A 13,998-nucleotide genomic window follows, 5' to 3' on the forward strand; every position below is an offset into this window, starting at 1 on the left:
GTGCTTCTTGGTTTCCAAGAAATAGGGTTTCTTTGTGGCTTATATCACTTTTTCTGATAAGAGATTATTCTTGAGTTATGTCATAGACTGTATGATTTGGAGGTGATTTTTAATGGATAGTTTTTTGATTGGAACAAACTGGTTTAATGGTTTGTAGGAACCATTTGTAGTTGTAGGAACCCCTGAGTGTTAAGATTGGCGTTATCAGTTGTTTTGATATTAGAGGGTGAACTGTGTTAAAATTTTATCCCCAGCCAGACTTAACTAATTTGGTTTGTGGGAAGGAAAGAGCAGATGGCAGAATATAATATTTTTGAAAGTTACATTTAAAGGTTTTGTACCATTTTTATTATCATTAGATGTTCACTGAGTATTTTTATTATGCGTAACACTTGGAACTCAATGAAGAATGAAACACAATCTGTGTCTTTCAGGGGGAAGAAGGGTTTGAGAATGACTTGCTTTGTGTTCCTTCCTTCATAATGGTCTTTAATAAAATAGAAAGACTTTATCTTAGGCTGACAAAAATGTTTATTTTCTGTATTTTAGCAACTGTTGTTCAGATTTCATGTGTGTGGTGATTTAATAGCCTTTCTTAATTCTTATAATAGTTTTTTCCTCTGATACATGAATATAAGATGACTTTTTAATAGATACAGTTGCTGTTTTTAGCAAATTGCATTTTAGGTCCTACTTTAAAAAAACATTTAGTAGATACTGGTTTCTGTAGTATAGTAATATAGTATGTTGAAAGCCTGCTTTGAATTGATAAACATATCCTTCTGTTTAATATTTTCCTGGATTTCTTTGTACCTGCTTATCTTGTTAGAGACCTTATGTCTTTGTATTCCATTACTTTTTTATATTCTTTACTGCTGAAATTTTTAAGTTTTGGTTAAAGACTTGAGGAGAAAGATATGTCAATTAAACTTTAATAGAAGAAAAGTAAAGTTTGTATGACTTTTTGTCAACAGTTAAAATAATTTTCACTTTTATATATATTCTAGATTCATCATTTATGATGAAAAAATACAGTACCAAAATGCAGATTTTTAGAGGCTAAAGAAAAGCAAGTCCATTTCAGCAAATGACTTCTCATTTTGTTTTTTAGCTCAGACAATTCCAATACTTAGAATTAAGGAGGCAAATGAACATTTATTCACTTAGAGAAAGTTCAGTCTTTCCACTGAGGTGGTTGAGCATTAAGATATATGGAGGTGAAACTACTAGATGAAAGTAGGACTTACTAAGTCTGAAGTTGGCCCAGGTTTTCTGTTTGCTTGTCTATGGAAAACCATGACTGTGATTTTTATTTTTTACTCCTCAGGCTTCCAGAACCTCCAGCTTCAGTGCCAGACCCTCCATCAAAGGTAAGAAGCTGTGACTAAGCTATCTTTGGAGGACTTAGAAAAATATTATACTTTTGCCACATAAATTTTGTTTAGTATATTTTAAAACATACTCATTCACCTTATGCGGAATAAAGATTATACTGGGCTCTCCATCAGTATTTCTATTTCTGTGGCTTTTACGTGAATGATAAATAAAGTGCTGTGAAAATCAAACAGTTGATTTTAGCTGGATACCTATGTCAAAATATTAAAGAAGTATAATTAAAATGAAGTCTTCTTGAGTGAGCTAGATCCTGTAATTAACTTTATTAATCACCAGGAATACTCCATAGCTAAAACTCATTTTGCCAAATATAATTGTCATGGGCACAAAGGCACATAGAGCGTGATTTTTGCAACACAGAGAAGCTATCAGTGGAAAACCTTTCCCCTTCCAGATGTTCTCAAACTGCCACCCACAGCTCCTCTGCACTGTGGGCTATGGCCTAGGTTTGTCTCCCAGATACAGGGAGTAGAGAAGCCAGCTATAAACCACACCTGAGAGCAAAGAGTAGCATCCCGAAGTCCAGGCGTGATCGCACACCAGTGAGCGCTGCTCAGACACAGGGAAGTAAACACATGCAACAGCTTGTCAGTGAGGTCATTCTCCTGCCAGAAGAGTAATGAGTGCCTTGCAAATGAATGTAAAGTGGGTGTTAAACAACTTTCCCTTTTCCCTGCCTTCGAGGTGACCAACATGCTCAGGATATTTTTTTTTAATCATTCCTGTTTGAAGGTGGTCATGGCTCTAAAAACATTCATTACTTTGACTTTTAGAAAAGGACATAAAATTTAAAGTGCATCAGTGTTAGTTGTGGGCCTTTTCCAGCAAACTGCCCAAGGAGGTTCATCTTTTCCTCTCTGGAAGAATAGTACTGGAGGAAGTCAGTTGGTGTAAGATGTACAGTTATTCTAGGTCACACCCACATTTCTTCCAGTCCAGTAGTGAGCCTCTGACAACAGCACCAGGGGATATAGATATGGTTGTCTTGCTCTAACTAAGAGGACAGGTGTATTTTTTTTTTCTTATTTCTCTCCCTCCACAAGCGAAGCATATTTCTTTCTCCCAAATATCTGTCTTCCTTAGTAACATAGAGATCATTCATGAATGGATCAAAACCTATACTTGAAGGTTTTAGCCTTTGATACTGTTGCTGGAGGTTAGGTTCTTATTTTTTTGTAGAAAGAATTCAGAGCTGAGACTGAGAGGCCAAGTAAGCAAAGGATTTATTGAGTGACAGTACAAACTCAGAAGGGGGCGCAGGCAGGCTCAGGTGAGCAGCAGTGAGTTCCTTTCGACAAGCTGGTTATACGGGGTGTGAAAGTGATTGGGCAGAATATTCATCAAGGAGGGAGGGGTTTGGGGGGTAATTTCCTGATTTTCATACCAGGTCCACCTTCCCGAGAGGAGGGGGAGTTTCTGTCCTTATTTGGCTTTGCTCGGATCTGTCATGGTGCCGGTGCATGATGGGTACTGCTCTGGTTGCAATGCTAATTCTACTGTAATGAGGGCATAATGAGCAAAAGGTTACATTCTGACCAGGAGGTTCATGCCTTTCTTTGTTTGCCTCTAGGACCCTTGTCTTCACAAGATATATGGTCTCCTGTCAGCCCGGAGGTTCCCGCTTTTCTGTGTTTGCCCCTAGAACCCCTGTCATTGCAAGATGTATTCTGGTCTCCTGTCACATGACCTGTGCCTCCCTCCTCTGCTCATGTCTGTCTAGCTGCCTGCTCTAACATCTCCCCCCTCGAGGAGTCTGGACCCTTAAAATCTTTTAAGGGTCAAAGGGTCGATGGTCCGTCTTCTGTAGCTGCTTCAAGCTGAGCAGGGGCATTGTCCCTACCAGTGGGGTCCAGATCACCTTGCTCCCTGTCGGAGATAGGAGGTCTCAGGGTCATGTACAGTGGCAGAGATGGAGAGTGGGGAGTAGAAGGAGGCTGCAGCCCTGTCCAGGGGATGTTGATGGCCCCCATCTTCATGCAGGATGGGTTGATATCACTGGCATACCATCATCTGTAGGTGACACTGTTGTGACCTGAAGAAACAGACTTCACAAACAGGAGATTAGAAAGGCAGGGGCCCCAAATCAGCAAAAATACTATTGCAATCAGAGGTCCAAGCAGGGGTAGGAACCAGGTCACGTTTGGTAATACCCCTCTGACTGCAGTCCATGTGGAGCTGGCACTGGGGTTACCCTTTCCACAAGTGTGTAGCCATTGGGCCTGTTCATGTCTCTTTTGGATATCTTCTTCCACCTGGCCAGTGGTGTTGATGTAGGTGCAGCACATTTTTTTGATTACTGCACATACCCCTCTCCGTTCAGCTAGCAGAGAGTCCAGGGCCAGTCTATTATCCATCACCACACTTGCTAGGAAATAAAGGGGGGATCCCCCATGGTCCTGGCCAGAGGAGATAGAATATCTGGCAGGTTACAAAGCATTGCCTCAAGGTAGGCAAAGCCGCCCATGGGGCCACCAAACAACAGCTGCTCCAGTTCCTGCTGGGATGAGGCCCATCAGCCTCTTATTTCAGGAGTGGCAGATATTATGGATGGTTACACCTAGGTTCATCTGATTACTCAGTTGGCCTAGTGTGCACTGTCCCACAAGCAGGGCATTATCTATCCAAGGAAAGGCCACAGCCAATCCTGGGGAGGAGAAGGAGAGCTGAGGTTGTTCTGAGAAGGCAGCTGGTTTATGTTCAGGCCGCAGAGGGACAGGCGTCTGGGGCAGTGCATGCCTGGCGCACTTCTGAGGAGCTGAGCCATTCCTGTACGTGGTTTGCCCAAGAGGGTGTACCCACGTGGCTTGAGGAGAGAGGCCACCGTTACAAGAGGGGTCGTGGGGTGTGGGGACTTTTCTGTAGGCCTCAGGAGGGCCATATTGTAAATGCTGGACAACTGGCGTTTTCCCTCCCTCTTCCACTGGCCACTAGGGGCAGGGGCAGCAACACAGGCTAGACTCATTGCACTTGAGAATGAGCACTTGGTATTGGTTAGAAATATTAATGTGAAGGGTGAGATCCAAGCATGGACGCTGCGTTAGGGACGGGATATGAACTTCAAGAGGGACAGGTTTAGCAGAACCGTTGACCAGGGTGGGTGTGAGATTGTCATTCTTAGGCATAAAATGTAATACTTTTCATCCGTACGTGTCACTCTGAGGGTGGGGATGACAGATCCAGCACCGGAATAGATTTTCTCCATGGGCTGCAATTCTTGAGAGATTTACTATTGCATTAAATTCCCATTTCCCTAGTGTGGACACCCAAGAGCAGGAGAGAAAGGTTAGGGTGAATAATGACCTCATGGTGGCGGAGGTGAGCTAAAAGTGAACAGTCCTTTTTGAACCCAGCATGGACTGAGCAGAGCCCCCACGGGTATAGGTGCTTCACCAAGGCGGCACCCACAAAGGATAATGAGAGTAAGAAGGACCGAGAGGAAGGTAATAAGCATCCATATCCACCAGAATATATTGGTTAATTTGTGGGTGGACTGGGGTAACAGGAGGCAAAAGGCAAACAGTGACTGTGGGTTTTCAGCCTTGAATTTGTGAAGTTTCTTTGTCCTTGTTAAATAACAGTTTCCGGTCTTGAAGAGGTTCACTCAACCATCGAACTCTTCTGGCCGTCCAAGATCCTCTGTGTCCTCTGAAGACTCAGGGGAGGGGTAGGTTTGATTCTAGAAAGGTGCACCCAACTAGTGATTCCCCATACTTTCACTACAGTAGGAGTGCTGAGAAGGACCTGGTAAGGCCCCTTCCACTTGAGTACTAATTGTTCAGAGGGGGACCCTTCTCTCCATGTTTTTAGGAGGCAAAATCTCCTGGCTGGACCTGAATGGGGTCAGGTTCTTGGCTGGGGCGGGTAAAATCTGATTTCCGGATTCTGAAATTGCCCTTTGGACTTGCCCCAGATTAATCAGTTACTTAGTGAGCTCATTGGTGTCAGTGTCCACCAAAATATCTGAAGGTAAAAAGGGCCTACCATCAGTCATTTCAAAGGGGCCTGAGCCTTAGCCCCGTTTTAGGTGCCACCCTGATTCTCAGGAGGGCTATGGGCCAAGGTTCCGACGTCTCTTGACAAAGTTTAGCCAGGGTTCTTTTTAAAGTGTGATTTGCCCTTTACACCTTCCCGATGACTGAGGCCTCCAGGCAGCATGGAGGTGATAGCAGATGCCTAGGCCACTAGAGATTTGTTGGGTAACCCTAGCCATAAAAGAGGGACTGTTATCACTTTGTAAAAATCATGACAGTCTGAACCAAGGAATTATTTCCTTTAGTAATGCCTTTAGTACTTTCTGAGCTGTCTTGGTCCTTCCTTGTTGGAAAGGCTTCCACCCATCTAGTATAAGTGTCAATAAAGACCAGAAGGTTTTTATACCCCTGGGAGGATGGCATCTGGGTAAAGACTGTTTGCCAGTCCTACCTGGATAGATTCCTCTTCTTTGGATGGGCTGGAGAAGTGGATGCCTTAGTTTCCCCCCGGCTTACTATGGTGTCATATATTACAGGCCCTATGACCTCTAGGATAGTCTAGAAAGGCCCATTCCAGAGAAGACTTTCTCTACCAGGTTCATCAAAGCATCCCTTCCCAAATGAGAGGAGTCATGGAGTGATTAAAAGAATTTCCACTGTAATGCTCTGGGCAGTAGTATTGTTTTTCCTTAATCCACCGGCCATCAGGGCCTTTTTGGTATCCCCTAGTTCTAGCCCACTGTATTTCCTTGATTGTGTACTGAGGTGACGAAAGCGGGTTGCGGGTTGGTACCTGGGGGAGCAAGGCAGCCCAGGTAAAGGGTTTTACAAGAACTACACTCTTTGCCAGGTTGTTTCCTTTTGTTATGTCTGAGTTTCCTTTCTGATGTCCCTTGCAGTGAGTAACTGCCACCTCCTTGGAGTCTTGTATTGCCTCTGGGAGTTCTAAGAGCTCCTGGCAGTGCTGGATTGGGGAATCCCATGCAGTTAGGGGTCCTCTGTGCTTCCAAATGGCAGCATATGCATGTAACACCAAAAAATACATACTTAGAATCGCTATAGATATTGATCCTCTTGTCGCTTCCTAGCCTGAGAGCTTGAGCTAGAACTATAAGCTCGGCTTTTTGTGCTGAGATTTGAGGTGGCAGGACACCAACTTCTGTGATCTTACGTAGATCTACTATGGCGTACCCTGCCTTCTGGACGCTGTCTTATATATAGCTACTTCCATCAGTAAACCAGACAGCTTCAGGGTCATCGAGAGGCTGGTCCCTAAGGTCAGGTCTACTAGAGTACACCTGTTCGATGGTCTCAGTGCAAGAATGAGGTAATTCCTCTGGGCTTTCTATTGGTATAAGGCTGGCTGGATTTAGGGTCTGACATACCTTAAAGGTCACTTCAGGAGAGTTAAGAAGGAGGGCATCATATTTTGTGACAGGACCTCCAGTCAGCCATTGGTGTCCCTTAATTTCTGATATTCCCTGTATCGAGTGTGGCGTCAATACCTCTAAGGGGTTGACCCATGGTGAGTTTTTTGTTTTTGTTTTTGGTTTTTTTGCGGTACGCAGGCCTCTCACTGCTGCGGCCTCTCCCGCTGCGGAGCACAGGCTCCAGACGCGCAGGCCCAGCGACCACGGCCCACAGGCCCAGCCGCTCCGCGGCATGTGGGATCTTCCCGGACCGGGGTACAAACCCACGCCCCCTGCATCGGCAGGTGGACTCTCAACAACTGCGCCACCAGGGAAGCCTCATGGTGAGTTTTGTGGCCTCTTCAGTTAGCAGGGCTGTGGCCGCTACAGCTCTCAGACACATCCCGAGGCCACTGGGTCCAATTGCTTGGAGAGATATGCCGCCGACCATGGGATTGGTCCCACCTTTTGGGTGAGAATTCCCAGGGCTATTCCCTGTTTTTCTGAGGTAAACAGAGTAAAGGGCTTGTTTAGATCTGGGATCCCTAGGGCTGGGGCACTCGTCACGACAGTCTTCATCTGATCAAATGCTCTTTGTAAGTTGCCCATCCAATCTACAGGTTCTGTGTCTAGTCCCTTGAAGGCCTCATATAATGGCTTTGCCATGAGACCAAACCCAGGGATCCAAATCCTTCAAAATCCAGGCATCCCTAAGAAGGTTCTGAGCTGTCTCTTTGTGTGTGGTGGCTGTCAGTGGAGGACTGCCTCCTCACGCCGGGTCGTAAGGGGCCACTTTCCCGGGCTTAGACCACAACACGTCCCGTGTAGGTGACTCTGTGGGAGGAGATTTGGGCTCGGGGTACCTTTTACCCCGAGCCCAGGAAACTGAGGGCCTGTACAGTGTTTTGGTCTGAGGCTTCCTCCGAGGGGCTGAAAATAAGGAGGTCATTTACATAGTGTAATAATGCCCACATCTCTAATGTAAGTTCCTTAAGTTCCTTTGCTAGGGCGTTGCCAAACAGGTGTGGTCTGTCCCAGAATCCCTCGGGAAGGACAGTCCAGGTATATTGTTGGGTCATATTGGTGTCTGGATCAGTCCATTCAAAGGTAAAAAGGTATTGGGAATCAGAGTGAACAGGTATACAGAAGAAGGCATCTTTAAGATCAAGGACTATAAACCATGCTGTGTCCTTCGGGGTCTGAGTAAGGATCGCGTATGGATTGGGAACAGTCAGATGGAGAGGAATCATAGCTTCATTTATGATTTGAGGATCTTGGACCACTCTATAGTCCCCATTTGGTTTGAGGATAGGTGGGATTGGAGCATTACAAGGAGACGGGCCTGATACCAAAGGCCCACATTTGATGAATTTTGAGATCTGGGGCTTGAGTCCTTGTCGAGCCTCTGGTTTTATGGGGTACCGACACCTGGAAGGGAAGATATTAGCCTCCTTTAAAAGGTGGTTTTTAAGGAGTGGCAAATTTTGCCCGTCCTGGGATTGATTCCGATTCCCAGACCTGTGGATCTGTAAGTTTTTCAATTTCTGGGGAAATATTAGGGGCCGGACTGTCCATGCCTTGTATAATGCATAGTCCAGCCAAAAATAGGCCTTGGTTTTGGTTTTCAGGGAGAGTAAAAGTTGCCCCCAAGGCTGAAAGAAAGTCCCTTCCCAATAATGGGCTAGGGCATTCAAGCATGACAAGAAACTTGTAAGTTATAAGGGTCTTTCCCCAGGTGCACAGTAGAGGAGTGGTGAGAAGTTTCAGCTTTAACCTACCTTCTACCCCAATGATACAGCAAGTTTCAGGGGCAAGAGGCCCAGCGTGAGAAGTCAGAACAGAGTAAGTGGCTTCTCTGTCCACTGGAAACTGGACAAGTTTACCTGCCACGTCAGTGGTCACCCATGGTTCCTTCCTTGTGATTATGACTGTCTTCACAGGAGCCTTGGGAGGTCCCAGGTCTCATCAATCAACCACTGACATGACTGGCAAGGGGGAATTTCCCTGCTCCAGTGACCCATCTTCTTACAGAGCGGGCATGGCATCTTGGGTAGAGGCTGGGACCTATTTCCTGGGCATTCCTTGCTCCAGTCTTTGGGGCTCCCACGGCTAAAACAGGCTCCTTTACCTGGTGGAGCCTTCTGGAAGAACCTTTGGGGTGACCAGGAGGTGGGTTAGGTCCTGCCATAATGGCTGCCAGAATCTTGGCTTGCCGATGGGCCCTTCTCAAGTCACACTGTTTCTTCCTTTCTTCCTCAGCCTGGTCTCTATTATTTATTTATTTATTTATTTATTTATTTATTTATTTATTTATTTATTAAAATTTTTTATTTATTTATTTTTTTATACAGCAGGTTCTTATTAGTCATCAGTTTTATACACATCAGTGTATACATGTCAATCCCAATCACCCAATTCAGCACACCACCACCCCACGGTTTTCCCCCCTTGGTGTCCATATGTTTGTTCTCTACATCTGTGTCTTAACTTCTGCCCCGCAAACTGGTTCATCTGTACCATTTTTCTAGGTTCCACGTACATACGTTAATATACGATATTTGTTTTTCTCTTTCTGACTTACTTCACTCTGTATGACAGTCTCTAGATCCATCCATGTCTCAACAAATGACTCAATTTCATTCCTTTTTATGGCTGAGTTATATTCCATTGAATATATGTACCACAACTTCTTTATCCATTCATCTGTCGATGAGCATTTAGGTTGCTTCCATGACCTGGCTATTGTAAATAGTGCTGCAATGAACATTGAGGTGCATGTGTCTTTTTGGATTATGGTTTTCTCTGGGTATATGCGCAGTAGTGGGATTGCTGGATCATACGGTAATTCTATTTTTAGTTTTTTAAGGAACCTCCATACTGTTCTCCATAGTGGCTGTATCAGTTTACATTCCCACCAACAGTGCAAGAGGATTCCCTTTTCTCCACACCCTCTCCAGCATTTGTTGTTTGTAGATTTTCTGATGATGCCCATTCTAACTGGTGTGAGGTGATACCTCATTGTACTTTTGATTTGCATTTCTATAGCAATTAGTGATGTTGAGCAGCTTTTCATGTGCTTCTTGGCCATCTGTATGTCTTCTTTGGAGAAATGTCTATTTAGGTCTTCTGCCCATTTTTGGATTGGGTTGTTTGTTTCTTTAATATTGAGCTGCATGATCTGTTTATATATTTTGGAGATTAATCTTTTGTCCGTTGATTCGTTTGCAAATACTTTCTCCTACTCTGAGGGTTGTCTTTTCGTCTTGTTTATGGTTTCCTTTGCTGTGCAAAAGCTTTTAAGTTTCATTAGGTCCCATTTGTTTATTTTTGTTTTTACTTCCATTACTCTAGGAGGTGAATCAAAAAAGATCTTGCTGTGATTTATGTCAAAGAGTGTTCTTCCTATGTTTTCCTCTAAGAGTTTTATAGTGTCTGGTCTTACATTTAGGTCTTTAATCCATTTTGAGTTTATTTTTGTGTACGGTGTTAGGGAGTGTTCTAATTTCATTCTTCTACATGTAGCTGTCCAGTTTTCCCAGCACAACTTATTGAAGAGACTGTCTTTTCTCCATTGTATATCCTTGCTTTCCTTTGTCATAGATTAGTTGACCATAGGTGCGTGGGTTTATCTCTGGGCTTCTTCCATTGATCTATGTTTCTGTTTTTGTGCCAGTACCATATTGTCTTGATTACTGTAGCTTTGTAGTATAGTCTGGAGTCAGGGAGTCTGATTCCTCCAGCTACATTTTTTTCCCTCAAGACTGCTTTGGCTCTTCAGGGTCTTTTGTGTCTCCATACAAATTTTAAGATTTTTTGTTCTACTTCCGTAAAAAATGCCATTGGTAATTTGATAGGGATTACATTGAATCTGTAGGTTGCTTTGGGTAGTATAGTCATTTGCACAATGTTGATTCTTCCAATCCAAGAACATGGTATCCATCTGTTTGTATCATATTTAATTTCTTTCATCAGTGTCTTATAGTTTTCTGCATACAGGTCTTTTGTCTCCCTAGGTAGGTTTATTCCTAGATACTTTATTCTTTGTGTTGCAGTGGTAAATGGGAGTGTTTCCTTAATTTCTCTTTCAGATTTTTCATCATTAGTGTATAGGAATGCAAGAGATTTCTGTACACTAATTTTGTATCCTGCAACTTTACCAACTTCATCAATTAGCTCTAGTAGTTTTCTGGTGGCATTTCTAGGATTCTGTATGTATAGTATCATGTCTTCTGCAAACAGTGACAGTTTTACTTCTTCTTTTCCAATTTGTATTCCTTTTATTTCTTTTCCTTCTCTGATTGCCATGGCTAGGACTTCCAAAACTATGTTGAATAATAGTGGTGAGAGTGGACATCCTTGTCTTGTTCCTGATCTTAGAGGAAATGCTTTCAGTTTTTCACCATTGAGAATGATGTTTGCTGTGGGTTTGTCATATATGGCCTTTATTATGTTGAGGTATGCCCACTTTATGCCCACTTTCTGGAGAGTTTTTATCCTAAATGGGTGTTGCATTTTGTCAAAAGCTTTTTCTGCATCTATTGAGATGATCATATGGTTTTTATTCTTCAGTTTGTTAATATGGTGTATCACATTGATTGATTTGCATATATTGAAGAATCCTGGCATCCATGGGATAAATCCCACTTGATCATGGTGTATGATCCTTTTAATGTGTTGTTGGATTCCGTTTGCTAGTATTTTATTGAGGATTTCTGCATCTATATTCATCAGTGATATTGGTCTGTAATTTTCTATTTTTGTAGTATCTTTGTCTGGTTTTGGTATCAGGGTGATGATGGCCTCATAGAATGAGTTTGGAAGTGTTCCTTCCTCTGCAAGTTTTTGGAAGAGTTTGAGAAGGATGGGTGTTAGCTCTTCTCTAAATGTTTGATAGAATTCACCTGTGAAGCCATCTGGTCCTGGACTTTTGTTTGTTGGAAGATTTTTAATCACACTTTCAATTTCATTACTTGTGATTGGTCTGTTCATATTTTCTATTTCTTCCTGGTTCAGTCTTGGAAGGTTATACCTTTCTAAGAATTTGTCCATTTCTTCCAGGTTGTCCATTTTATTGGCATAGAGTTGCTTGTAGTAGTCTCTTAACGATGCTTTGTATTTCTGCCATGTCTGTTGTAACTTCTCCTTTTTCATTTCTAATTTTATTGATTTGAGTCCTCTCCCTCTTTTTCTTGATGAGTCTGGCTAATGGTTTATCAATTTTGTTTATCTTCTCAAAGAACCAGCTTTTAGTTTTATTGATGTTTGCTATTGTTTTCTTTGTTTCTATTTCATTTCTTTCTGCTCTGATCTTTATGATTTATTTCCTTCTGCTAATTTTGGGTTTTGTTTTTTCTTCTTTTTCTAGTTCCTTTAGGTGTAAGGTTAGATTGTTTATTTGAATTTTTTCTTGTTTCTTGAGGTAGGCTTGTATAGCTATAAACTTCCCTCTTAGAACTGCTTTTGCTGCATCCCATAGGTTTTGGATCATCGTGTTTTCATTGTCATTTGTCTCTAGGTATTTTTTGATCCCCTCTTTGATTTCTTCAGTGATCTCTTGGTTATTTAGTAATGTATTGTTTAGCCTCCATGTATTTGTGTTTTTTACATTTTTTTCCTGTAATGCATTTCTAATCTCATAGCGTTGTGGTCAGAAAAGATGCTTGATATGATTTCAGTTTTCTTAAATTTACTGAGGCTTGATTTGTGACCCAAGATGTGATCGATCCTGGAGAATGTTCCATGTGCACTTGAGAAGAAAGTGTAATCTGCTGTTTTGGGGTGGAATGTCCTATAAATATCAATTAAATCTATCTGGTCTATTGTGTCCTTTAAAGCTTCTGTTTCCTTATTTATTTTCATTTTGGATGGATTTTTCATTGGTTTAAGTGAGGTGTTAAAGTTCCCCACTATTATTGTGTTACTGTCAATTTCCTCTTTCATAGCTGTTAGCAGTTGCCTTATGTATTAAGGTGCTCCTGTGTTGGGTGCATATATATTTGTAATTGTTATATCTTCTTCTTGGATTGATCCCTTGATCATTATGTAGTGTTCTTCCTTGTCTCTTGTAACATCCTTTATTTTAAAATCTATTTTATCTGATATGAGTATAGCTACTCCAGCTTTCTTTTGATTGCCATTTGCGTGGAATATCTTTTTCCATCCCCTCACTTTCAGTGTGTATGTGTCCCTAGGTCTGAAGTGGGTCTCTTGTAGACAGCATATATATGGGTCTTGTTTTTGTATCCAATCAGCAAGCCTCTGTTTTGGTTGGAGCATTTAATCCATTCACATTTAAGGTAATTATCGATATGTATGTTCCTATGACCATTTTCTTAATTGTTTTGGGTTTGTTTTTGTAGGTGCTTTTCTTCTCTTGTGTTTCCCACTTAAAGAAGTTCCTTTAGCATTTGTTGTAGAGCTGGTTTGGTGGTGCTGAATTCTCTTAGCTTTTGCTTGTCTGTAAAGCTTTTGATTTCTCCTTCCAATCTGGATGAGATCCTTGCTGAGTAGAGTAATCTTGGTTGTACGTTCTTCCCTTTCATCACTTTAAGTATATCATGCCACTCCCTTCTGGCTTGTAGAGTTTCTGCTGAGAAATCAGCCGTTAACCTTATGGGAGTTCCCTTGTATGTTGTCGTTTTTCCCTTGCTGCTTTCAATAAATTTTCTTTGTCTTTAATTTTTGCCAATTTGATTACTATGTGTCTCGGCATGTTTCTCCTTGGGTTTATCCTGTATGGGGCCTGCTGCGCTTCCTGGACTTGGGTAGCTATTTCCTTTCCCATGTTAGGGAAGTTTTCGACTATAATCTCTTCAAATATTTTCTCTGGTCCTTTCTCTCTCTCTTCTCCTTCTGGGACCCCTATAATGCGAATGTTGTTGCATTTGATGTTGTCCCAGAGGTCTCTTAGGCTGTCTTCATTTCTTTTCATTCTTTTTTCTTTATTCTGTTCCATGGCAGTGAATTCCACCGTTCTGTCTTCCAGGTCACTTATCCGTTCTTCTGCCTCAGTTATTCTGCTATTGATTCCTTCTAGTGTAGTTTTCATTTCAATTATTGTATTGTTCATCTCTGTTTGATTGTTCTTTAATTCTTCTAGGTCTTTGTTAAACATTTCTTGCATCTTGTCGATCTTTGCCTCCATTCTTTTTCCGAGGTCCTGGATCATCTTCACTATCACTGTTCTGAATTCTTTTTCTGGAAGGTTGCCTATCTCTACTTCA

At 42.2% G+C, this 13,998-nt stretch overlaps 1 protein-coding gene across 3 annotated transcripts in view; it reads left to right on the forward strand.

The window, feature by feature from the left end:
• RNASEH2B (ribonuclease H2 subunit B) overlaps window positions 1–13,998 on the forward strand; it is a gene marked incomplete at its 3' end in the record, with an annotated part of 82,304 nt that overhangs the window by 48,378 nt on the left and 19,928 nt on the right. For all 3 annotated transcript variants that reach the window (XM_079721868.1, XM_079721867.1, XM_079721866.1), the window contains exon 9: window positions 1,328–1,370. In XM_079721868.1, coding sequence (XP_079577994.1) covers window positions 1,328–1,370 — 43 coding nt within the window. The remainder of the gene's footprint in view (window positions 1–1,327; window positions 1,371–13,998) is intronic.

The sequence above is a fragment of the Hyperoodon ampullatus genome (genome assembly GCF_949752795.1).
Source record: "Hyperoodon ampullatus genome assembly, chromosome: 16".
Classification (NCBI taxonomy): domain Eukaryota; kingdom Metazoa; phylum Chordata; class Mammalia; order Artiodactyla; family Ziphiidae; genus Hyperoodon; species Hyperoodon ampullatus.